Raw genomic sequence first — 26690 nt, 5'->3', positions numbered from 1 at the left:
AGATGAGCTATAGGATGTGGCTGCTGTACCTGCCCTGTATCTATCATCTGTAAGGGAAAAAGCTGACGGCTGCTCGGGGGACGTGCCGGTGGGGCAGCGCTGCTGCTGCCTGAAACACCTTTCAGACGCGGCTCCTGCGCGCTGCAGCCCGCCTTGCCCTACGGGGGAGGCAGCGCTGAGCACCGCTGAGGTGGCGGGGCCGAGACCACGCAGCCCGCCCTACCCCATCCGGGGCTGCGGGGGCACCTCCCGCCCTTTCGGTTTCGATTCCAGCCGGGGCGGGCCGTGCTGCGGGAAACGAAACCGGGGCGGCGCCTGCTCGCCCCGCTCCTGCGACGTGACGTGACGTGACGCCGCGCCGGTCGCCGGAGCTCCTGGGGGTCCCGGGACGCCTGCCGCCGCTCGGAGGTAACGGCGGGGGGGTGTGTGTGTGTGTCTGTGTGTCAGGAGATCCCTCCGGTCCCGCCGAGGCAGTCTGCCCGCCCTTCAGCGGGTCTGCCGGCAGCCTGGGTTCGTCTTCGGTAGGTGTCACTGTGCCTGACGGTCGTCGCGATTGAAAGGATATGTTAAAATGCCTCTTCGTTCCCCTCTGAAGCAATCGATTCTAATTCTGCTTGGAGAAGCGTTACTGGGTGTTTTTTTTTTTTTTCCCCACATAATTCAGTGAATGATTCAGCCTTTTCCTGCCAAGAAATCTGCTAAGAAATCTGCTAAGAAATCTTCTGTAATTACTAAATTCTCTGCTCTGCTTCCTAAATGTATTAAAACACATTTTAAGCAATGAGTCTTCAAAAACAGTTGAAAATCAAACACTTGAATCAGAAATTAGAATGATTGATCAGAAATTAGTTTTCCATGAACTTTATGGTACTGGCACCAGTTTTCTATTCCATATCACAGCAGTGGCCTGCCAGGATTAGGGGCCATCTCTGTAGTAGGCCTGGAGGCACAGACATAACTTGGAATATTGCTTTGCAGAACCTTTTTGAGATTGTGTCAAAATGGAACGTGAGTGTATGGACAAGATCAACCATTACTGTCAAAAGAATAAATTTACGCCGCATTATGTTGAGATCGGGAGGACCGGCCCATCTCATGATCCTGAGTAAGTTCACTATGCATGTCAATATACGTCAGGACTCTTCATGCAATGAATGGACTGGCTAAAGCTTGCAGTCATAAAAGTTAATTTGCTGATAGTGTGTATGTGGCACGAGAGCTGATTGAAACGATAAATTGAGTGGCAGGTGGGTGGGGAGGATAGAGTGATAGAGTTTGAGGAGAAAACCTATTTCAGAGTTGATAACCCTGTTTTGGAAAGCAACAGCAATGCACGTGGTACTGGTAACTATGTTGTAAATATGTTATGGATCTGTCATGAAATCTCTCAGGAGGTGATGAACCTTGCTCAGGTTGCAGCAAGTATTTCCATTTATGATGTATGCTAACTTAAGTGCTTTGATTTTTATTTAGTTTTAGAAAGCATGGAAATTATTTGTGATTTACGTTGTAAATTTCTAACCATAAAGTTTGAGTGTATATTAATTGATTTGGTACCAACATGTTTTGTGTGTAGCTAATTTTTGAACATCTATTACAAGAGAAGGGTCTTTTGCTTAAGCTGTTTTGATTTTACTTTTAAAGACAATTAGAGGTGATGGAATGTGTTTTATTTTTTAACACAAATATGGTGTTTTGCTATTTTTTTTCCCTTGCCAGAAATCATAGATACTCAAGATCTATGATGTTTCCTTGTGTGATTTTTTTTTTTAATTTTTGCTACTTTGAATGAAGACAAGCTTTATGCTAATAATCAGTATGTTTCTTTTAGACTACAGTCTTCCATGTTGCCAGCCAGCACTGTCTGTGCTGACTTATTGTTAGGCTGACCGTAGTCCCAGAATAAATTAATAAGTCCCAAATGTTAATCAATTATCTTATTTTTTTCCCCATGTGTCTCATGTAATTCAAAAAAGTGACCCGTCTCGCAGTAATGGCCACAGCTGTGGTCACACAGATACATCTTCAAGCTTCAAAAGTGATGGCATGGGACTAATAGAATTTATACACATTTCAAATTTACTCATTTATCCCATTTATTGCACTTTTTCATTTTTTTTTCTGTGTGCTCTGTTACATTCACAAATATATTCAACCCATTCTCTTTTATCTGTAAGTGACGTGAGGTGTGACAGAGGTATCTAGGAAAATCCTGGATAACTTGGGCTGTTCCAAGGAGTACAATGTACCAGTACAGTGTTTGGCTACAGCGACAAGTGCTGTAAATCTCCTTCGGTGCCTTTGTGGTACTCTTTCCCACTGCTCTGCCTGCTAACAGGATGCATTGGCCACTGCTGGACCTGAGCTGGTTCCCTAACTTCCTGTGCTGTGTCCCATCTCATAAGTCCTCCTGCAGTTGTCTGAGGCATGATGCAGAGATCTCCTATCATCTCGTCCCAACCTGTCCTGGTTTTGGTGCTGTAGCTGCTTCCACTACAATGTCTGGCAGGATCGGTGCTGAAGGCAATGTAAGAAGGTTGAGAGAGCCCAGGCTGGCTTAGTCCTGACTGTCTGTGAGCTTTTTTGGGCTGGGAATGCAGTGTGTGACAACCAGGCCAGTCCCGCCTAAACCTGTCAAGTTTTAGGCAGTGCTTGTTAACTTGAGGTCCATAGTGGATAAGCGTTACTGTCCATTTGGGACTAATTCATATAATACTGCTTCAAATAATGCTCAACTCAGATAATTAACTCATGGGTCATTGAGACTCAGATTGCAGATTTCCCCAGGATGCTTAAATAAAATGAAGAATTTTGTATGCAGAGTCATAGCTGAATGTGTGCAGTATTCAGCGCTTAGATATGAGTTCGCTAACAAACACTTTCCCAAAGAATGATTTTCCTTTAATGCTTTTTTTTTTTTTGTATGCTGCTACCTGGGTGTAGAGTGTGTGGCACACTGTGGTGTGCCTCGTCCTGCTATTTACCTCCTTAAGATCTCTCATTAAGCCTTGCTTACACAGTGACTGTAAGCACTATTCTGCATCAGCGTTGTTTTCCACCCAAATGTGTCATTAAAGGGAAGTGGAGAGTGAAGTTGGAATAGTGAAAAAAGTGAATTCCTGAAGTCATTCCACCATTTGAGACAAATTGTCCCCCATGGGTAACTCATGGGTTGAGTGTTTCTTTGTGTGACTCTTATCTTGTTGACTGGGAGCTTGTGTATCTTATGTGCTCTGCTGCAATCTGAAGTACAGGTGTATCCCGAGGTTATAATAACAGTCACTTTAATTTTATGCAAGTCTGTGCTGCCACCAAAAGTAGAAATTTAGTTGTTATTTTCTCCTCTGTTGCCTTTTGTGCAGGACCAGTCAGATCTGAGTAAGAACTGGTTTGGTGGAAAACCAGCCATTAGGTCACTGCGGTGGGTTGACGCCAGGCAGCAGCGAAACCCTCAGCTAGCTGCTCAATCTCCCCTATGGGACAGGGGAGAGAATCAGAAGGGTGAGAGGGGGGAAAATTTGTGGATTTAGGTTAAGACAGTTTAATAAGCGAAGCAAAGCTGTATGTGCAACCAAAGCAAAATAAGGAATTTACTAACTTCTCGTTGGCAGGCAGATGTGTACCCATTTCCAGGATAGCAAGGCTTCATCATGCGTAATAGTTAGTTGGGAAGACAAACATTATAACCCCAAGTGTCCCCTGTTCTTCCTTCTTCCCCCAGCTTTTATTTCTGAATGCGATGCCATATGGCATGGAATATCCCCCTGGCCAGTTGCCCTGTCCCTTCCCAACTTCTCACACACCCCAGCCTACTTGCTTGGGGGGAGCAGAGTGGGGAAAAAGAAGAAAAGGCTTTGATGATGTGCAAACACTGCTCAGCAGTAGGTAAAACATTGCTGTGTTATGTTTTAGTCCCAAGTCCGCAACGTAGCACCATGCCAGGTGCTCTGAAGAAAGTTATCTGCATCCCAGCCAGACCCAGTACAGTCAGCCCTGAGCTGCATAAGCTCCCTGTTCTGACTCCCCGAGTTGCTGCATGGGAAGCGGTGCGTGCGCAGCTGTGCAGGGAGGGGGAAGGGATCACTGGTTGAGTGTGGAAGGGCAGGACTGATCTTATAGTTGTTTTTTTTTTGGAACTGCCTTTGAATTCATGCCTCATGAAGCACCAGACGTGCTTTTTGCACTTACTAAATGGCGTATGTAGCGGTGTTTCAAAGGTGAGTGTAATTTCGTGTCTGGATCCATGAAATCAAGATTTGCTAATCTTTCCTGTCCATACAATTTTGCAGTGCTGAGATGTGTCCTGGTGTTAGGGCTTCACAACTTTGCCTGTAATGATGCTGACCTCATGCATCCTTTTGCTTTTAAAAACTGAACTAATTTTGCTTTTAAAAAGAAGTTTAAAAGCATGTAAGAATACTGTTAGAACAAATAAAGTACATGCATTTGTGACGAGGGAGGAAACATTTAAAAAATATTTCTACTAAAGAATTATGATATAATAGATATTAGAATAAAAACACATGAATACTTGAATACCTCCACATTTAACTTCTAGTGCTTTGTAGATAAGAAAGTTGAATCAGAACATGTTATTAAGTATATATGAGACAAAATGTAACAATGTTTTAGAATAGTTTCCTTCATTGCAGGTTCACTGTTGTGGTTAAAATAGACGATATAGAATATGGTATAGGCACTGGTAAAAATAAGAAGGAAGCAAAAGCAGCAGCAGCAAAAATAACCTGGGAAATGATTGTTGAGAATCAGGTGAGTAAACTGTATTTTTTTTTTTACTTTTTTTTTTTTTGGTAGTAAAGGTTGAAGATGAATCTATTAAAGTAGTCAATAAAATATTGTTTTCTTTAATTCGAAAGTGCTTCTAATTATTTAAGTTGTTTGTGTTCTTATTCAGTGCTTTTCTTTTTACCACTGAAGTCTTTTCCTTGCTGTTGTACTACAAGATTGCTACGTAATATTGAGAGTATTTCCTCCTCTGCTAGTTATAGGAAGTTATATATTTCCTCCTCCTCCTCCTAGTTATAGGAAGATGAGGAAATCCATTTGCCTTTGTTAAGCTGCCTTGGTATATCCAGAGCGGACAGTGTTCCTTTGTCATCTTGACAACTGTTCAGTAACTCGATGTCTTCAAAACAGTTGGAGGGCATTATTCAGTGTCTGTTGCCACTCTGCTTACTTTCACTGGATCTGATTCATGTTTGTTTCCTTGTCATTATCTGCTTTACATATAGCAGTATAGCACATTCTGTGCTCTTTATCCCTCCTTGATTTAGTTTAGGTTTGTATTTGCTCCTTTATTTTCTGCCATGTGTTTTGTGGTAGCCATTCTTTATTTTTCTTTTTGACTCAGAATGCTTGTTAGCAACTTTTTAGTGAAATCTTTTCATACCTGTTTCCATATGCTTTTTACTATGTCACCATCATTACTTTAACATAATTGCTGCATGTTTGCTAATATATTTTCAATGCTGCCTAATCGTGAGACAGCTGAAAAGTCCTGCTTTCCCCTCTTTGTAAATGCACTGGCGCATTTTCAGCCCTTGCTAATGGCAGCATCAGCAGCATCCCGCTGCCATTCCTTCTCTTGGCTGTGGTTGGGCTGGAAGAAAATTCAGAAGGCAGCATTTGCTTTTTTTTTTTTTAATGAGACATTTCACAGCTCGTTCCCTTTCTTTTCTTAAAAGAAGTGGGAGGAGACACGGTGATAGGTTGTTAAAGACATTGATGCAATACTTGGAAAACTAGTTTTACATTTCTTTGGAAATTCAAAATGTAATAATTCTGGTTGGGATGGCTGTCCTTTGCCACAGGGGACTCCATTAATGCAAACTTGGGATTTCTTAAAAACATTTTGAAATGCTGACAAACCTTGCAGCTATATTAGATTGCGTGAACTTTCTATTTTAATCTATTTATTAAGCTCAAGTTTTTAAGTTACTATTTTGTTCGGTTTGTAGCCACAGAGTCCTTCAACTATGCAAGCTGCAGAATTAAATACAAGTCCAGTGACCTTATTACCTGCATCAGCCATTGACTATGTCAGCCGACTAAATCTGTATTCACAAAGGACGTCACAAAAAATTGATTATCCTAACAGGAACTGTACTGGAGCTGCCCATGCTCCCACGTAAGATGTACTTTGTCTTGGTACTCACTTTTAATATTTCTTTTTGTTTACTAACACTACCATTAGTTACCCTAAGTAGTGTTAGATGAATCTTTAGAAATACAATAAAAATTTGGAGGGAGTCTAGAGAGAATCCAGTGGAGCGCCATTAAGGTGGTTAAGGAGTTGGAGGATACGGCATAGGAGGAGAGGCTAAGAGGAGTGAGGTTTTTCAGCTGTGGGAAGAGATGGCATGATTATAAAATGGTAGTTGGTGTTCACAAATTGTCAGTTATTTTGGTTGTAGCTCTGGCACTATTGTGGACCCCTCTTGGCATGTGTTTTGGAGACCCCTAGGAACCAAGTGCCGAGGAGACCCTGTTTGTGTCCCCTTCTGTATGTATTGCAGTCAGTGAGTTGTTGAAACATTCCAGTTAATAACAACTGAGAGATTATAAATAGTATCTACATATACGACGCTATGAGTTCAACCCTAAAAAGTGCTAAATACTGACTCTCTGTAAAATAGTTATCTTGAAGGCATGTCAAATTAGTTATCTACCATTATTAATTAGACTAAATGTATATTAGAAATAGTCCTGAAGATGCATAATTTATGTTTCTATTCTATTCTATGTCAGTTGACTGTAGTCTTTTAGATCATTAAATTAAGACTTGTCATATGGATCTAAGACTTTTTTCCCTGTTGTATTTTACAGATACTCTTATAGCTGTACAGTTAGTGGTGTTTTGTATGGAACTGGCGTCGGAAATTCTGCAGCTGCTGCAAAACAAGCTGCTGCAAAACAAGCATTTGAGAAGCTGAAAAAAGAAGGCTTTCTAACAGTATGTGCTATACTTAGCCTTAAGACAGAAGTTTAATTCTTGTAGCTTTATGAACAGATTTCCTCATTGCATTTAAAAGCATATTCCATGGATTCCACTTAAGAGGGAAACAACTCATACTTTGGTGGGTTGATTGGGCTACAGGATTCTGTTGGTAAAATTTATGTTGTGTTTCTGTATTAAATTGTCGGATTAAAAAACCTCATAGTTGATATGTCTGTGTGTTTCAGAATATGACCTGATACGTTGTCACTCTAGGATCCACATATATTAAAAATTTCTGGATCCTGATTACTCTGATATACAGTTGTCTCCTGTGTTGAAGTGTTGTCGAGCTGACTGGCTATGAACATAAATCTTATACTGCCTTCTGTTGGATCAAAAATCTATTGTGAAATGTGAGAAAGGCAAAAGCAGGAGTGAGAATCAACAGGACTTGCCTTCGTAGAGTTCCAAGGCAGTGTCTAGTGAAGCAATTGCTAACACCATCCTCTGGAGAGCAGAGCTGTTGTCTTCATGTTGGCAGTTGTATTGCCATACCTGCACAAAATTGTCAGAATTCTAATAGTGATCCAAACTCACTTCTGAAATGCACAGAACAGTACATATAAACTAACTTAAATGAAGTACAGTTTAAAGGGAAGGAAGGCAGTACGAGGAGGAAAGAAATCCTTTTTACTTTTAAGTACTTATTTCACTATTTGGCTGTTTACAGTGAATTTTAAATGCTTCTTTTCTTGTTGTTTTTAAGCTAACCATGTAATTAATGGCCTATTATAGCTCTAGGATCCTTCCTTAATGTCTTCCTGTGTTGTCAGCTCATGGATCTTTGCATTTTCATCGAACTCTGAAATTTACTACCTCTAGTAGAACCTCTGTAGCAATTACTCTAAATTTGGGGTTTTGCTTTGGTTTTAATTTTTAGTTCTCAGTGATGTCTGTGTAACAAACCAAATGTAACTAGCAAAAAGTAGTAAAGGCCTAGTACTCCTGAATTCCAAAAAATGGGGTTGGTTTGTTGGCTATCACTGAAACATAAACCCTTAAGTTTTTTTTACTTTTTGTCAGGTTATGGTCTGTAAAAGTTGTAGATATTGCTTTTAATGTTACATTTATGCTCTTATGACATGGGGGGAGAATAGAGGGGAAAAGAACCTCTACTAAGTATTTAGGATTAATGTTTTTAATCAACCTCGATTTAGTAATCCAGGTTTTGCAGGGTTTTCACACTGAAGACATCGAATGTCTTTTTGTACGGACTCAGATTTTCAGTTCTGCTGATTACATTTACCAAAGCCTTTATGTATCTCGTTTTCCACAAAGAACGTTGCATATGCAGTAAACAACAAAAACATTTGCTTTTAATAACTGTTACTCTTATCCTGATTTTTAATAGAACCCAGACTGTACTTCTGCAAATGTGTCTATATAGTCTCAGTCTGAGTGGGAAAATGCTCCCTGTGACAGGGCCCTGTGTTTCACTCCTCTGGGTGGAAGTTAGGCAGATGCCTTTCTTCTGCAGGGCTTTGAATGTTCAGTGCAGTTAACAACTTCCATTTAGGACCTTGTAATCTTCCCTCCCCCCTCTTTGAATGGCATTTTTTGCACTAGCGATTTTTTTAACAAGATTTTGTTAACCATTCTTGGGTTTTCTTTTTTCAGATGGAAAATGAAAGATCTAACAGCAATTCTACATTTAGCGAACATAGTAATTCCTCTCAAGTGCCAACTCAGTCTGACTTGGAGTAAGTTGGATTCACTGATGATGTGATAACAAAGTGTATTTACTAACCTTAGAGGATCACGTGATCTCGTTCTAAATAAAATCTGACATAGTTTCTTTATTGCAGTATAAAGTCACTTAATTTGAGAAAGCATTTTTACTGTGATGTAAATGGAATAAACTACCTCATTCAGTAGCATTATTTCATGCCATTTTTAACACTCATTTTCCTATTGTGACACTCTTGTGAACTCAGTGTAATTCAATTTCGGTACTTTCCTGTGCTCCACATCCTGCTTTCTTCTCCCTTTTTTTTTTTTTAAACTTTTTCACTCTCCATAAATCTTCATTTCCACCAAAGGGAAAATTTGTTTGGCAAAAGAAAATGAACATGCATAAAGTTTCATTTGTGATTTGGGAACCCTAGGTCAAGCCTTTTGTGTCCAGCAGTTAATTTGACTGTAGTGCCATGATCACTTTATGTTCTTTGTGCAATTGTAAAGCAGGCTGATATGTACAATGCTAGAGGTGGGTGCACTGCCTTGAAATATACATCTGTATTTAACCTATTTAATTGAAGGATATAATAGAATATAAATCATGTAGATACCTAGATATCATGATATCATATCATCGAAATAGAGAAGTATATTAAAAATGTTATTGTTTTAATAGTTTTCCAGCATAAAGGTTTATAGTTTAAAGCAGTCATGATTTTTAATGCTTTTTCAGGTTATTGCTTTCAAAAACTGTGTATTTTTTATGCTGCTTTTTTCTTGTGGCAATCATTTTATCTATGATTGTGTTACTTTCACCTAAAACTAGCCTATTATTTTTCAATAACAGCAGTATTTCCTTTGAAGACTCAGCTGCCAAGTCGGTAGAAAAAATGAAAGACATGGCAGTATGTGAAAAGCCTTCACCTTTTCAGGTATAGTACGAAAACGGTCTTCCTCATAATTACGTTTTAGACACCGAATAGAGCAAGCTTCTTGACCAAGTGTAGCATCAGTTTGTTCCTTTATCCGCTAATCACTAGAAAACACATGCATTTTTCCTAAGAATATTCAGTACTTACTGTTAGCCATCAGTCATTTACTGCTGAACTGTGGACCCAGTTTGTGTACTGGTGACCAAATGGGCAGTACTGCCAAGAAAGGGGATGAATCTAAGCTCATGTTTTTCTGTGGGAGGATGATGATGTCATAGATAGCATATGGGAAAAATTTTAAGTGAAGATATGGCTTCATTCTTATTACATTGTTTATATAATGTATGTACAGATTTATACACAATTCCTAGATACATTCACAGACACATTTTAAACTAAGTGTAGTGAAAATATTCAGGATATTTTACTTAGGCTTTTTTCTCTTTTTTCACACAGAGACGCACAGAAGGTTCTGCCCTGAAGCCCCAAAGGTACATGTTGCTCTCTGCCATAAACTATGTTGCAAACCACTTGAGTGTTTCCGCATCTAGCAAACAAATGCTACTATTGGGAGGTACATTTCTTTTCTTGTGTCACATATTAGAAAAACAGCTCATAAGTTTTGCTTTTATCCTTATTAAAGAAAATTGGCAGCTAATTTTGATAATGCAAGAAACAAGGAAGAGAAAAAAAGGATGTCAGATGCAGATGAAAGTTTGCCAGATTTGGACACAAATACCAGTCCTTACACTGTGAATGACAGGTAAGAAGGATTTTTTTTAATAAGATCTGTATGGCAGTTACAGTATGTAGTGCTCTAGATTTGTTTGCTTATTTATAATAGAATGTGGGAAAGTACTGCTGTGAAAATAATTTTCAAAGAAAATTGGTATTTGAGATTTTTTTTTTACGGACATTTCAAGTATAGTATAGTAACTGACATGCAATGATGTTTAATACTTACAACTAAAAGTAGTTTATATGAAGATGTTAAGGTAATTATCCTCCATAGTTTCAAGGGTCAGTTTCCATTGGTTTTTTAATCTTCAAGACTATGATTCAGACCTGTGGAGGTGTTGAGTGATCCCTGTAGAATGATATTTCAACACATGTATTAGATCTGTCAGGATCATATTTGTATCTTGTAAATTTCATGTTAAGTATACTTGTTATATATCTGCCTTTTTTTTTTTTAAGATTTCTTGAGAGTTTTACAGATATAGAGCCTATTGGTGACGGTGGTTTTGGGAATGTTTTCAAAGCAACAGGAAAGCTTGATAAGAGAACCTATGCCGTCAAACGAGTTTGCTTCGCAAAGTATGTACTGTATATTTACTCCTGTTTTTTTATTTTAGGACAACCTTAATCAAGATTTTACTACATAGTTTTGTCTCTTTAATAACCCTAGGAGAATTTAAGCAATTTGCATTATTAATTGTCCATTCTTTCTGGTAAACTGTTTTCTTTATTTCTAAGTGAAGCTGAAAGTGGCATGTGACTGCTAATTTTTGCATGCACTGGAATAGTTTCAGATACAGCTGTAAAAAAGTAGATTTGTTAAGTTCTGCTTTCTCTGAACATACTAGTGCTGTGATTATTAATATTGCAAAATGTGTTTGAAGAAAAACTGCTGATTAATAGAACATTGAAAGTAGCACTGTTACTTTTGACAGGTTACATGGAAAATTTACTTATCAGTAATGCATAACATAATTAGGGAAAAAAGAGAAAAATGGAAGTAATACATTTTGTGGTTTGTAATTGGAAAATTCTATATGTATGACCCATTATTCTCACACTGTGTTACTTGTCCCTTATACATCTCAACAGAGAATGATGGCCTTAATTTTTTTTTTTAAAGTAATTTTCTGTAACCAGTACCTGTGGAGTATTTTATCAGCAGCTGAAAAAACTTTATTTTCTTTTAGGTAACCTATTTGAAGAGTTTCAAGTTGTTGGAGATTCTTGTCCCTTATGTTGTGTAACTGCTCTTCATATTCTTGTGTTCTTCACAAATATATGTTATTTTCATTTGTATTGCAATCCTGAGAACTATATTAAAAAACTTTCCAGTGATTCTTCAAATAAAGAGTGCCGGTCTGCTGACGGGTTTGAACTTACTTCACTAGGCAATGTTACAACAAGTGCATGCCAAATTTAGTAATAGTTCTTCATGAGTATTTGCACTGATTTCTGTATATGTGAACAAAATTCACAGTGGTGAAGTACACTATCTGTATACTGCTACTTGATATCTCGTCTTTTAGTTAACCTAGTATTAAATTTTTATAGGGAGATGTCATTTGGCTTTGTTTTTCTTTTTTTCCCCTTCAAATAGGAATGTAATGCGTGAAGTAAAAGAACTTGCAAGACTTCAACATAAAAACATAGTGCGGTATTCTTTTAGCTGGGAAGGGTACGACCATGTAACTGATCCATACACAAGGTAACTACAAGACAGTAGTTGGCACTCTCACAAACTTTTTTGCCGTAGTGAATTCTGTGTTGTAAAAAGAAAGGCTGAAGATTGGTTATAAACCATTATACACATTTAAATGCGTACACATACTTACATACCTCTGTTAGGAAAAAAGGCACAATACTTTTCAGCAGCAGGTCATATGTAATTAAGTATATTTATATCAATTTTCTTGATGAATAAGATACATTACATAATTTTATCTTTCTCCTCTTTCTTAATATACAGAACTTGGTGAATCTATAGAGGAGTGTAAGAACACAGAACTCAAAATCTGGGGCTAGAATTAACAATAGAAACTAAAAAATTGTGTGGCAGTTGGCTGCCACATTCCTGATTGGAAGTTTCCTTTTTTTAGTAAGTACTGGTCAGCCAGTAGGTCTCATAGATTTAATTATTTCTCTAAGTTAGCATTTTAACTGTGATGCCTGAAACAGCTTTGGTTGTTGAGAACAGAAATACAAAATGAAATGCTCTTTCATTTAAGGTAGTCTTTCAACGCTAAGACTTCTGGTAAGACAGTGGTAAGAGTTTTACTCATAAGTTAGGTTATTAACTTTTCAAAGCTTCTGTGGAAAGCTTTTTTCAGTAGCTGTAAATTCAGACCCTTTAGATAGGTTGCCACACCTACCCAGAGTCATAAAATATTAATGGATTCAAAATTATGGTTGGCATGGTATGTGTTCATTGTGCTCAGTAAATGAGGAATAAAATGGGGGAAAAAAGTGTCAAAACCCAACCATTAGTGTTCTGGAGTCTCAATATCACTTATGCGTTTTATATTGAACAGTTATTGTGTAAAAGACAGAAAACAAGTCCTCAAAGCCAAGATCCCAGCCTGGAATTCCACTTAGTGCCCTGACCTCAAGGTTACAGAGAATCCTGAGCCACTTACTGCTAGTTTTTTCAGTGCCTCAGGTGGCTTTATTTCAGGGCATTCAGATCACACAGTGCAAGGAGGAAAACGTGGTGCCTCCTTTTCATGTTGTTCTTCCCCTCACGATCTCCAGCCTCAGCCTATCCCGTGGGCTGATGGCTAGGGAACTCTTCTGGAAAGTGTAAGGCTGTCAGGTGGGTGGATGTATTTCATCCAGATTTCCAGATCTCAGAAGGGTTTCTCTAACTCGCAGACTGATGTCAAAGATGGTCATCCCTTCTTGAAGGAACAGAGGTTGAAAGAATGCGATCATTCTGGGTAGGAGAGGAATGCTAATGCTGTATTTGTTCAGCAGAATGCAGATACTTGCCAGGGACTTGCAGCAGTTCCTAGAGGGCAAGGTGGGAGCCAAGGACAGTGCTATTTCTTCCTGTACAGGACATGCCTCTAGATAGGAGGGGAGCAGAATTTGGGCACTCAGAAAACTTTCAGTGTGAACAAGGAAGCAAGCAAAACATTAGGAATAGACTAGCAGACTTTGTTTTGGGGGAGTCTAAAAATAATAATAATTAACAAAAAGGCTTTTAAAAGAAGAGGAACCTGAGAATCATTGATGGCTTGGGAGGAATTGTATCTTGCCAATTTCAATATGGTATATAATTTTCTTTTGCAGGCAGAAGTCAGACAAAAAAATTCACTGTGTTTTCATCCAAATGGAATTATGTGAACAGGGGCCATTGGATAACTGGATTGAAAAGAACAGACGAGACCGAAAGTATCACAAGATGGCAAAAACCATATTTTTACAAATACTGGAAGGAGTGAAATATATTCATGCTGAAGGGTTAATTCATCGAGACCTCAAGGTAAGTAGGATAGGTCATTAAAAAAAATTAGGCGAAAACAGTACTTACTGGAATTTCAGAAAATGTTAAGTTGTTCTAATCTTTGCTTAGTCTATTATGTACTCTCGTAGTGTGCTGCTTCTGATATTGCTAGGGATTAATTTATTTTTTTTTTACCAACTGCCTGGACTTTGTCCTAAATCGGAAGGTAAACTGGAGGATATCGGAATGCAGTACTTAAAAAAATCAGTAGTCATCAGTTAACAGACATTTTCAGTGTATTATGTATTACTGGGTCACAAGACTGCCTATTGGAAAAAGAAATGCTAACTTCACTTGATAAAATAATTAAAAGAAAGTGAAAAGTTGAGTCTAGGAAATTTGCTCTTGCCAGATTGTAAAGGGGTAGTTTATCTATCCTAATACATACTGTGTTTGATAACAGCATACTCCTAATTGCTCTTGTATCACATGTGCATACAAACATTTGAATGCTACTTTTTTTGATAGAATTTCAGTCTCTACAAGAATAACAATCACAAAGATTTTATTTCAATATAAAGATTATAAAGGACAAAGTTGCAAGCCTTCAGGGCTTCATATGCCAGCTATAATGTTGCTTACAGATTTTTAAATCACTCACTTTGTGAAAAAGTCATTGGTGTGGTGGTGTTCTAAAAACGGCTGTAGCGGAATGTTGATCTAGGATTAATGTTGATTTATTAACATTAATGTTGATCTAGAGTGCTCTTCAACTTGTATAATGGCTAATTCCAAACAACTAGAGAGTATTAGAGTGGAGAGATGATACAGTGGTGCTGTCCTTGATGCGTATTCCATGGATGTCCCACCCCTGGAGGTGCTCAAGGCCAGGCTGGATGGGGGTTTGAGCAATCTGGTCCAGTGTGAGGTGTCCCTGCCTGTGGCAGGGGGGTTGGAATGAGATGATCTTTAAGGTCCCTTCCAATTCAAACCATTCTATGATCCTATGATATTCCCTTCCTCTCAAGACTTCCAGTAACCCAAAGTTTATGGACTTCTTGAGTCAGAGATTGAAACCTTTTGCATTTTGCATTCATCGTGTAGTTGCAGATATCTTCACTGCCAACTTGTGAAATCTTGTCTTATAGACAGATACGCTCATATCTTCTAGAGCTTTTCTGTGGTGCTTATTGCTACAATACTCGAACGAACCACACGTACACACTCACTATTTTCCCTAGATGCCTGGGAAAAAGAGGGCTAATAAGTGCCTTCCCTCCTCATCCATTAGTTCTTAGCTTTTCCCACTCTGTGCTATGTATTTTCTTGCTCCTTCAGTCCTACTTTATTTTCATTTCGGCTCAATCTCCTACTTTTCCCTATTCCTATGAATTTGCTGCCCCAGTCCCTTATCCATGGCATCTAGCTGTAACCTGCTTCCAAGTCCTATTGCTAACTTGTCTGTCTGCGTTTGAATTTAGGAATTTTTTTCCCCGCTTTGATGTGCTGTCAACTTAAGATGCTTGGCCATGTGAGACCTCCATGTCCCAGCATGAAAGCTGCAGGATAGGTTCAAGCTGAGATTAATCCCATTTGTGCCTGATACGAACGGAGTCTTCAAGTAGTGTAGCCAGGTATAGGGTACTGTATTGAATGTGTGTGGACACGGTCAGACTTGAACAGAACTGCATTGGGATGCCTGTAGTAAGCCCTAACTCTGCAATTGACTTAGTACAGATAACCCTGCTATGCCTATGAGAAACCATGATTTGAGTGGCATTCCATGGGAGTCTAAATGCTTTGCCCAAGTGTATCAAATCCCAGGGCTAGGATTAAAGATGAACAAGCACTTCTGAATAGGAAATGTTATATGCACAATGTATTTGAAGGGCATTAAAGCATGATATAGTTATGACTGAGCTGATGGAAAAAAATGTTGCTGTTACTGTGGCATGTACTACTTTAAGTTTAGTTTATGTTTTTAAAAATTAATTGAACTTTTTTCTATTTCCCACCCCATCAGTTTCTTAATGCTAATTTATGTGAACAATTATGAAATTTTATGGGGAGCACTTTTGTGGCTGATAATGTTTGACAATAAACTTGGTCATATGGTGATTTTTTTTTTTTTTAAATATATATATAGCCTCAGAATATATTCATATCACACAAAGATATAATAAAAATAGGCGACTTCGGTCTTGTGACTTCTGTGGCATATGGGACTCTGACCAGGAACAGAGGAACAGAATCTTATATGGCACCAGAACAGGTAATTATCCTTCTATTTTAGTGTCTCTGTAACTAGATTTGCCTTATAAACTCAGCACTGGATGTTCTCAATCCTAATCTAACTAAACCAAGTTGCCTAAAGTTCCCTGGTGTGACTGTATTTAGGATAACTGTATTCTGGAGAAAGCTCTCTGCAAGTGTGGTCATTTTATTTTGCTGTGCTAGCCTGCAGGGTGAGACACTGCATGCTGTAAGAAACGCTCTTGCAAAACCAGGCTGCCAGCCATGTATTTCAATTTGAATTTAGGACCTCTGTTAACTGTAGTATTTGAGTTCTTCTATTTGTTTCATTATTTGTGATGGAGAGATATTGGCATGCCTTTTCTGTATAGGTCTGTAGAAGTCTTGATTTCAGTGTATTTATTGTGACATGATAGACACTATTTAACAGTTCTGTAGCAGAAAGGGTTAATGACTAATAATAAGATCAAGTAGGGCCAGTCCTGTAGCCTTGGGGTGGAAATTTCTACTGACTTGAAATTTTGCTTTAAGATGTGCTGTCCAGTTGGATTTGACGCCTATATTGTTCTTGTTCTCATCTTTGTAGTGCGGAGACAAATACGGAAAAGAAGTAGATATTTATGCACTAGGATTAATTTGGTTTGAAATTCTTTCAGCAGTTAGTCGTCATGAGAAAAGTAAGGTATGTAATCTTTAAATTAAAAAGTCCCACTGTCATTGTTTTGCCTTGCTGCTGGTATTGCATACTAGAAGTAATCTGTACATCTAAAGTACTGTCACTATTTACATCTTGCCCTTGGTTCTTTTTTTTAAGGCCTGTAAGTCCTTACACCTTGGTCAAAATGTAATAACTGAAGAAATATTACTGGTTTTATTTCACTTATGTCCTACTGACATACACATTAAAGCTGAGCATGCTAAAGAATAATGTCTAGGAAAAAAAGGTTTCAAGTTTCTGATAAATCTTTTTGTTTGATCAGAGTATTTGAGGGGAGCATTTTTCTAATTTTAGAAAATAAAAATTATGAATGAGAGAGTTTTGTCTCTGCTGTGGTCATCTTCACTGCACAGCAAGGCAAGAACAAAGTGTCCATAAAGCCCAAACACTTGCAGTTTTCCAAAATGAAAACAAAAGTGATTTGGAATATGTAGCTTTAATTGAAATAATATTTTACTTCCAAGAGAAAACCAGTGTTACTTAAGCTTTTTTTTTTTTTTAAAAGGTATCTTTTATGTGTCTTTTGCTTTTTCTTCGTACTTTGAACATTGTTAGTGTAACAGCTCATATGCTCAACCCTATATATCTGTAGAATGGCGATGTAGCTGCTGCGTATCTTGTCTAAAGTAATTGTAAGCTATATGTACATGGTTGGACGCAGAAGCTCTTGAACACAGTTAGCTCGGTCCTTTTGCCAATATGAGAAAACCACACCAATGTGTCTGCTCCACTCACAGGTTCAACTCGGCTCTGTTTAGCTACCTTGTAGTATTTTCTGAGACATCTTGTTCCTGCTCACAGCTGACTGTGTAAACGTGACCACAGTCCCATAGCATTTGCAGTCAAAAGGGAAAGACAAATTATTTAGTCTTGTTTCCTTAAAACATAAAAATCTTGTGTCTGTAGGCAGGTGGGGAAGTCAGGTGGATGAAAAGTCCTAGGATGGTCTTCAGCTGCTCCATTAGCTTAAAAAAATAATTCCACTTAATGGCTGGCAAGCCCTGCTGAAAGAACGTAATGCAGAAGTGAAGGTGATGATTATGAGCTGAGCAACTGGTTCAGCTGATGATCACCAGCAAATAGTGTCATAGGCCTAAACCTGCTGCTGAAAAGTACGAAAAAACTTGAAGTTCATGAGAGCTGTTGTTTTACTGGATACTGGTTATAAGGACTTGCTAAGCAAGCCTATAGCATCCATAAGACTAACGATTCAGGACGCGTAGGTAGGCGTGCCTGTCATCTTCTTCAGGCACACATCACAGTAGTTAACAGCAAAATGAATGATATAGACTGCTGTGTTTACCCAGGAAGCCACATCGTGGGGAAAACCACAATTGTTACCCAGAAACAGCTTCTGAAAGCATATAATTAGAAATACTCTATATGTTAGGTGCTTTGGGCTCCACGTAGCATTTTCTGCAGTGACATAGAAATAAGTGTGTGGTAATGTATGAGGGAAAAGGGAGGAAGTACACCTGCTTGGCTTGCAAATAGTAACATCCAAAGTAGGAAATTCAGTTGTCTTGCCTTTCTTTTTGCTAAAGTGGTAAGAGGATATAAACCCACTACTTTTAAATTAAGGAAAGAAGGATAATGGTTCTGAAATAGAGAGTATTGCTGAAACAAACACATCATTGTGCAGCGTGAAGCTTTTAAGCTTAAAAAGGGACTACAGTTGCTGAAAAGACCATAAAACCAAACCAAAGTATAACTAAATGGAAAAAACTTTCAAACTGTTTACTGTTACTTTCTTTTTGAAGCCTCACCGTTTTTGTAGAATTGTATTTTCCTAATTTCTTCAGTAAATGATATAGGTCATAAAGTGAGATGCAAAATGTAGTCAGTGAAACATACTGAAACTCTTTTATGAATTTCAGGTATGGGATGATGTTAGAGAAGGTAAACTTTCAGAGAGCTTCACCAACCATTTTCCAACAGAGGTATGGAATTTTAATACATTATTTCAGTTAGTTTATTTACTCATAAAAAATAATTTATTGACATTTAATTTCTTTCTGTAGGCATCCATGATCAAAAAGATGCTTTCAAAAGACGCTTCAGGAAGATACACTGCATCTGAAATGCTTGACTTTTTAAAATCTGATCAGAAAGACAACTCATTTAAAACTCATACTCGGTAAATACCCTTTTAAAAGGCTTTCAGACTGTGTTTAAATACAGAGATTGATGTCCGCTGAAACTGATGAAATAACCATAAATGTCAGAAGCAAGAAGATGACTTAGGATATGTCTTTTCCTTGGTGTTTCACCTTCCCGCCATTGAGGAGCTCGTCAGCCAGAAGGGTCACATCACCATTCACGCCCATCAGCTGCAGACAGGACAGCGTACTTCTGCAAGCAATCACTTGCGATTTTTACCTGGAAACACAGGTTGTGGATGAGCTGAACTACATTGTACAATAAGTACAAGAACCTAGTTCTTGTCTCCTAGAAGATTAAGTTGATGTAATGCTAACTGGCCTGTGGCAAATCCCTGTATGCACGCTCTTAACATGTGCTGCATCCATTATCAATTGAGGTTATCTATTGCTTTCCATGGAAGAAGCACTGTCTTGTGGTATGTGACTCAAACCTTTCTGACTTGTTCAGTGGTATTTTAAAAAATTACTAGAATGCTCCCATTAATACCAAGACTAGTTTTGGTAGAAAAGATATTAGGAATAGGTGTGGGTTATTCTTCACTGAATTTCAGTTCTTTAAGGTGAAGTTTCTTATCTCTATGCGCCTGTTGAACATCCAGCACCTTCACTGCTCTAGAATTTAAAACTACATACTTCTAAAGTAAGCATTCCTTGAGAATTAAGCATTCAGCTTCTCAGAAGTCTAGTTTAGACTTGCTCTTTTAAACTTTTAAAAACCTTACGGTTTTGTGGTTTTTTTGTTTGTTTGTTGTTTTTTTTTCTCCTGGAAGGAACACTTAAGATGCTTTTAATATATGAAAATTCTCCAGCTTCTTTAGTAGTAATTATTTTAAATCCTGTCCTGAGAGAGCACCTTAAACATTCTCTTCCATACTGCTAAGGTTTTAATCCCTCATTGTAATACTGAGGCATGCCTAACTTTTCAAAAGTGTACTGAATACCTCTGATGGCCTTACTGTCAGCCTCAAACATGGTAACAGCAGTTTGCCTGTTACTCTTTAAAGCAGGGAGAAAAGACAGGCACATTAGTCCTTCAGATGCTCGTCTTTGAGCTGTATCCCGTCAAACTAGTCACTGCCATGGAGCCCACATAGCTCCATAAATGCAAATGAACAGAGATTTCTGAGCAGAAAAATAGCTACTATATATAGTGAAGTACTGTATTCTTTTTCTGAAATGTTAAATGGGTTAAAAGTGGGTGCTTGGTTAAAAGGAGTAATATAAATGAATGCATAGTAACTTTTACATTCTTATGGAAATTATTGCTGATCTGCTGCAAGTATTTGTTACTCAATAAGAATCTGATTTTACATCATTCTGTAAAGCCTGAAGTTTGGTTTTCTCCTTATATGAATCACAAATACATTGACTGTTTCACTGTTCTAGACTAATCAGTATTTCCTTGCAATGGTCAAGTTCTGAGAGAAATTATATCCTGACACAAAATACCACTAGTTCTACTTCCTCTTCCCTTTCACCCATAAATTGACTCTTATAATATGAAAATTGGTATGTGACAAACTTTGATTGAATATCTTTTACAGCTCTTGGACAGAGCACCCATAATACCATTACCTTCTTACTGTTAAGTAATATTGAGCTTGTTCCAGTAGGTTTTGATACTTTTTTTTTCATAGTATTTGTATACTTCAGCAGTACCTTTCTATTTGTGACTGTTTACAGTAGCGACTGCTGTTCCCTAAAAATAAAAGGTCTATTAAAATGTATTTTTCATATTTAAAAAACCAAACAGCCCAACACCACGATCTGGTACTATTTAGTTATGCAAAACATGCACCTTTACATACAACAGAATATTGGTTCCAATAACATCACTGTAATGTTTCACAAGCTTTTTTTTTCCCCACCAGGTCTAAGGTAGTAAGGAAAAAAAAAAAAAGTCTGATGTTTAGTCATCTCTGTAAAGATGAAAAAAACCCTGTTTAACACATACAACAAAGCAACTAGCCAATATTTATTCCGTTACTCAAACTCAAATTTTATTATAAGCTGATCTTGTTCAGTTGGGCAGGGCATAACCAAAGACTGTGGAAGGCTTAACCTGCCTCTTAATTATGGTACTTCAATTATAAATGCAAAGTTTAAATTCCTATTACATTATGCCTCAAGCAGAAAATCCACAAGATGCTTCAGAAACACGAGTTTAACCTGTCAACATAAGTGATCTTCTGCATACATTGGTGTGAATTCTTCAATATGGCAGAGTTCCAAACCTTCTAAAAGATATTATGAACTATACATACTTATCTAGGACTCCTTCATTGAGAAAGGCTTTAGTCATGATCTGCAGCACTGTTTCCAGGGCAGTTTGAGGATAAATCTTCAGAGTCTACAGGATAACCAGAGAAAAAGTGAACAATTCAAACTCAGAGGAGGACAAAAAAAAAAGTTGCTAGAATTATTTGAAGAACCCATGTAAAGCAGATTAAATAGAATTCAAGAAGGTTTGCAACTTATTAATTCCAAACTTTGTTTTAAAACAGCGAACACAAATTCTACCCTTTTTGGTGCAGTGAAAGCGGACGGTGTTCTGTTTCAGAAACACCCGCAAGATTTCACAGCTTTTTAATGGTACTAGTTTTAAGATCTGAATGTTCTGTTCTCAAAATTAATATGAATACCAATTCAAATAAATGCCCGTATGGTTGGTTTTTTGTTTGTTTGGGCTTTTTGGGGGGGTGGGTGGGGGGTGTGTGTGTGTATGTAAACTCATAAATATTGGCTTATAATCAAAACATCCAAAGCTTTGTGCAAAAACCAGCAGCCTGGAAGGGAAAAAGACTGCAGTGAGAGAAACGTAAAGGATATATTGTACTATTTGAGTCTAGCTGCATAAGCAAACTCAAGCATTTGCAAGACAAGTTTACTCTCACCTTCATAGGTTGTTCCACACCAAATGCAATAGAAGTGTTCTTGTCTCAAATAGGTAGTCAGGATGTGTAGCTTTTCTGATACCTAGAGATAATGTACAGGTATGCAATGATCTGGGGTTCACGTGACATAAAACAGTTTAAGCTACAAACAAACAGTTTAACTTTTTGTTATGGACAAGCTATACAATGCTCAGTATGGCATGAAGTTTCCCAAATTTGTAGCAGACAGCACAAGAATTCACGATCTCTGGAAAGTTAATGGCTGTTGCTTGCTCATCCTTCTTTGCAGCTAAGAAACTGAAGAGAGAGCTAAAAATATTACCTAGATACCTTATTTCAAGTATGTGGTATTTTTTGTGGAATTCTTCACTCCTAATCTCTGCAAATCAAACACATAAGGCTACCAACAGCTATGTAATCTGATTCTCAAAAAATGTGAATTTCCAATGTGCATCTCGAGCTAATCCCTGAAGCATTTTCACAAATTATTTAGTGATTTTGAAGTACAGCCTAAAACATGAGATGAGGCATCCAAAATTAAAACTCAAGAGCAAGTAACTTTGATAAAATATGTGATCTTGCATATCTTGGCTAAGACACAAAAATGTTTAGAATTTAATTTCTAGGCTAATTTTCCAAAGTCAGCTTCAAAAGAGGAGCAATAAATCAGTGGTTTAATTAATGTTTTATATTTTATCATGTAACTGCTATAAAAATCACTGCTCTAAGATTGCAAAGAGGCCATTCACTACAGCTTGGAAAATAACATGTATACATACATCTTTTATACATGTATGTACATATACGTACATACATACTTTTTAAAGGAATATTAGAATTAATTCTGAATCAAGACATTAATTTAATTGCAGAACTTACACTTAAGTCTGAGCTTGTGCATTCATCTTCTTTGTCTTCCTCATCCTTTTTGTCTTCCTCCTCAGGTTCTAGCCAATACCAAGTCTCCTTTGGAACATCAATATCCTTAAATAATGAAGGACTTAAATGAAAATTAGCTGCCTTTGTAGGTTTTCTTGGAAGATGCTGGATAAAAACAATTTCTAATAGGTGACATTAAGTTTTAAAACTTCGCATAACCAAGAGGCTGTAGTGTGAAACTAAGTACAGCAGCCCACAAGAAGGACGATTCACTTTTTAAAAAACAAATAAATGCATGCTAACATTAAGTTCTATTCCATTTATGTTCAGTGTGTGTAAGGCTACACAGCAACATAATCACGCACCAAGGCTGTGAACAGATATCCTTTCTTATCAGTTGAAGATACGCTGCCCCGAGTTATTTTATCAAGAGGTCACACAGTGCATCCCAATCTACCTCAGGTAAAGCTAGAGGAAGAAGAGTCAACAAAGATGGATCTAAGCTAATTCAGCTGACTTCGTATGAAGCAGACTAAGGAGTATTAAACAATCTCAGCAGAACTTATAGGGCAGTATTAACCTCTAACGGGTTAATAGAGAAAAGAAAAATAGTTTTGTTTTCAAGTGGCAAAAATTTATAGCAGTTCACTGCTATTACCCATGTTATTCTTTGCAGGTGGAAGGTACTTTGTTTTGGGTTTGCTTTTTGTTTAAATGCTTCTTCGGTCAATCTGCTGATTCCCTCAATGATGATCCCCATCCCTGGAGATACCCAAGAGCTGTCTGGACATGGTCCTGGACAACCTGCTTTAGGTGACCCCTCTTGAGCCAGGAGGGTTGGACAAGATGACCTCCAGAGTCCAACACCAACCATTCTATGATGATGTTGCTCCCTCACTTGAGGCAAACAGCACCGTCATTTTGACAGCCTGACATTGACTACTGAAAGATACGCAAACAGCTCAAAAGTAACCACAAGAAGGCAGGAGCAAAACCAGGTGAGCTCCAATGACGCAAATTTACACAGGTCCTCACGTAAGTTTCCAGGCGGTTGATACACACCTTCAAATATCTTCATGGTGTAAACATACACTTTGAAGTATTTTAAAAGGACCGAAGTGTTGCCAAACAACAAGACTTCAGGGTAACTGTTACCCCACAATTTTAGAGAACTTCCAAGAATTGAATCGCTACTTTGTAGCGCGTATCTCTAACCTATAAGCCTTCCTTAACAACCCCCTAAAAAAATCCAGGTCTCACTTTTTGCATATCTAACTGCTGGCAGGCCCTCTGGCTTTTTCGGAGGTCCCCTTCCATCTTACGTTCTTCTTGTTTGTTTTTGAATCTTACTCTGTTAAGAAAAAGTAAATAGCTAAAATAAGCAGGGAGAAAAACAGATTCATTACAGACGACAGCTTTTCTAAAATAGAAAATCTAAGATTCTAACTTCACCAATTCTCTCAGATCAGGACAGTGTTGAAGTTAAGAAGTCCTTCTGATGTTTCTGTGGGAGCCCACATGTATTTCCTGGGAATTATACCTTCAAGACAGTGCTTTTTTGATCACACTACACCAAACACTGTTTCTTCATCAGGTTTTCATAAGACACGAAAAAAGTGGTTCACCAAACATCACAGGTAAAATATATGGCCTTCCCTAGGCTCTCCTCCTCCACATATAACAAGCAAATCAGAAGAAAATAAAAACAATACCTAAACAAATTTACTCTGATTTTTAAAACCATTGTAGCAACATTGCTCAGGATAATCCATAGATTTTCTATTAAAAAAGATGACACGCTTCTCCGATTTAAAATTTGCAAATGACTTGAGCAAAGTTAGTATGTATATTGTTTGCGTTATTAACATTTACAAAAATAAATGATGCAGCACACACTTTTAGCCTTACAATGTTCATCTGCTTTTGATTTAGAACTGAGAAATAAACTGAGAAAAAAACTCTCACATCTCATTCAAAACATTCAAAAATAGCAAAACATTAAAAGAATAACCAAACAAAGCATAAAAAGCATCGTTGTTTAGACACTGCTTGGAATATCAGTTACATCATTTCACCTGAACTGATCTGCAGCTTGTTCATTTGCTTGTTTTTTCATGTGGAGTTTTTGTCTATAGTTTTCCAGTTTTTCTTCAGCTTTTCGCTTTTTTAATTCCTCATGACCAAGCCCACTTCTGCCTATGGAAGTTCAAAAGATGTACGTAAGCACTTGAGAAGCTCCAATACCCAACTAACAAATCAGGAAGTAAGTATCACAAACCTGTTTTTATGTTCAGAGGAATAGGTTCAACAATGCCTTCTCCTGTGAGGGAAAAAGAGGTGAACTTAAGAAATTCTCAAACTATGATTTGTGTAGTATATTAAAGTAGGCAAGATGCTTTTGTCATTAAATATGCGCATTTTCTTGTGATATTGTTAACTGGAAGTAGAAAAATGCCGTATCAATTTATGTTTAGTGCATTACAAAGGACTCAGCTGAACTGAAACTCCCTCTCTTTTTTGGCTCGTCTGCTGGATTGCAATATACCTTTTTCAGGACGCTACCCAACTGAAAGCAAATGGTGCTGACTTGACAGGTATAACATACCTGTGATGAAGACTGCTTTGTTACAGCTTTCTGTAGCATTTTTCATTCTAGAATCTCACAACTTGACAAAGAGTAAAAATAATCTGTCTGGGCCAGTTCAGTTGCCGATTGTCTGCGAGAGACGCACTAAACTAGCACAGCAGTTATTGATGCTTTCTTTTACTCATTTTACTTTATCTATTAAGGCTTCATAAGGGTAGGCCAGTGTGCACCGTTTCTTCTTCAGAATCCAACTATACATTCAAAAAGAGAGGTTGATATTTTTTGGAACGCTGTTAGCTTTGCGAGGCCATCAAAACATTTCTAATGCATTTCTTGTGGACCTGCACACATGGAAGTGCATTTATTGAGCAGGAAGCACCACTGCTTCCCTTGCATCTCTCGATAGCCTGTACCATTTTTATTTCAGTTCTTAGAGATCTACTCTCGTCTTTTCTTACGCCCCTGCTAGTCCGGACAAAACCGCAACACGCATTCACAGTTCAGTAACGCTAGGGCTCTCAGAGAGGCACGTATTGACCCCGTCTACAAATGAAGTAGCAGCTACAGTCTGTAAAATAAAAAGGTACACCCGAATATAGGCGCACGCACTTCCAGACAGTGACAAGCTTACCGCTTTTCCCAAGGGCCTGGCCGCTTTTGTAGCCCATCTTCTGGAGCAAAGCAAAGCCTTTGTTCTCATTGCCCAATGCGCTTTTCAGTACCAGGTCGCGTCTCTCTTTTTCTTCTTCTTTTATACTCTTTTGTCTGTTCTTCTCATTGGCTTCTTTTTGCTTTTCTTCTTTCTGAATGGCTTCCTTCACCCGCCTCACCATGGGCAAGCCTGGCCTTACATCCTGTCTAAGAGTTAACAATTCCAGCAAACGTTAGCACTTTTTTTTTTTTTTTAAACATATTTACAATCACTTAAGAGGGAAAAAAAAGAGCCACCTACTTACTTAATAAATAAATCGGACATGTAGTCTTCCTCTTCATCTTCCTCCATGTTTAGCAGGCGTACGCTGTTCCCACCCCTTGCCTGTGAACACCGTCAATCCGCTTTCCCACGCGTTTTATTTCTCTGCAGGTTACCTGAAACGCAGAACCCGCAACAAAAACTTGCCGCTCGGCAGGCGGCCGCGGGGTGCAGGGGTACGGCCCTGAGGCAGGAAAACACGGCCACCCGGGGGACTCCCGCCCGCCCCCACCGCACGTTTTTCCGGGCTCCGCCACCGGCGGCCCCGACGCCCCTCATCCCCGGGAACCCTTCTCCCGCGGCCAAGGCGCCCGCAAAGCCGCGGGGGAGCCGCGGGAACCCGAGCGCTCACCCGTCTCCGCTGGGCCGGGCCGGCCCGCTCCGTTCCCGGCGCCTGCGCGTGTCCCCCGCCCC

General features: G+C 38.4%; 2 protein-coding genes across 3 annotated transcripts; one reads left to right on the top strand and one right to left on the bottom strand.

The window, feature by feature from the left end:
- The first annotated feature begins 2 nt into the window (after nt 1-2).
- On the top strand, nt 3-20332 carry EIF2AK2 (eukaryotic translation initiation factor 2 alpha kinase 2). The gene is made up of 16 exons (XM_074169165.1): nt 3-408; nt 979-1105; nt 4653-4770; nt 5979-6148; nt 6847-6973; nt 8636-8718; nt 9543-9627; nt 10084-10118; nt 10271-10390; nt 10825-10944; nt 11966-12073; nt 13657-13849; nt 15957-16082; nt 16650-16745; nt 18659-18721; nt 18803-20332. Exons 2-16 carry the CDS (start codon nt 1002-1004, stop codon nt 18920-18922), a joined length of 1668 nt encoding a protein of 555 aa, XP_074025266.1. The 5' UTR covers nt 3-408; nt 979-1001; the 3' UTR covers nt 18923-20332.
- GPATCH11 (G-patch domain containing 11) lies at nt 17200-26690 on the bottom strand. 2 transcript variants are annotated; one of them, XM_074169166.1, is made up of 10 exons: nt 26629-26690; nt 26260-26392; nt 25935-26161; nt 24995-25036; nt 24792-24912; nt 23977-24067; nt 22717-22821; nt 21838-21919; nt 21208-21293; nt 17200-19160 (listed from the first exon to the last, which is right to left on the bottom strand). In XM_074169166.1, exons 2-9 carry the CDS (start codon nt 26304-26306, stop codon nt 21238-21240), a joined length of 771 nt encoding a protein of 256 aa, XP_074025267.1. In that variant the 5' UTR covers nt 26307-26392; nt 26629-26690; the 3' UTR covers nt 17200-19160; nt 21208-21237. The 2 variants fall into 2 exon arrangements, with proteins under 2 accessions (XP_074025267.1, XP_074000296.1); XM_074144195.1 differs by having other exon boundaries at nt 17288-19160; nt 22717-22803; nt 26629-26678.

The sequence above is a fragment of the Numenius arquata genome, chromosome 2 (genome assembly GCF_964106895.1).
Source record: "Numenius arquata chromosome 2, bNumArq3.hap1.1, whole genome shotgun sequence".
Lineage (NCBI taxonomy): Eukaryota > Metazoa > Chordata > Aves > Charadriiformes > Scolopacidae > Numenius > Numenius arquata.
Note: the sequence above shows the minus strand (reverse complement) of the source record. Positions and strands in the feature narration are given on the sequence as shown.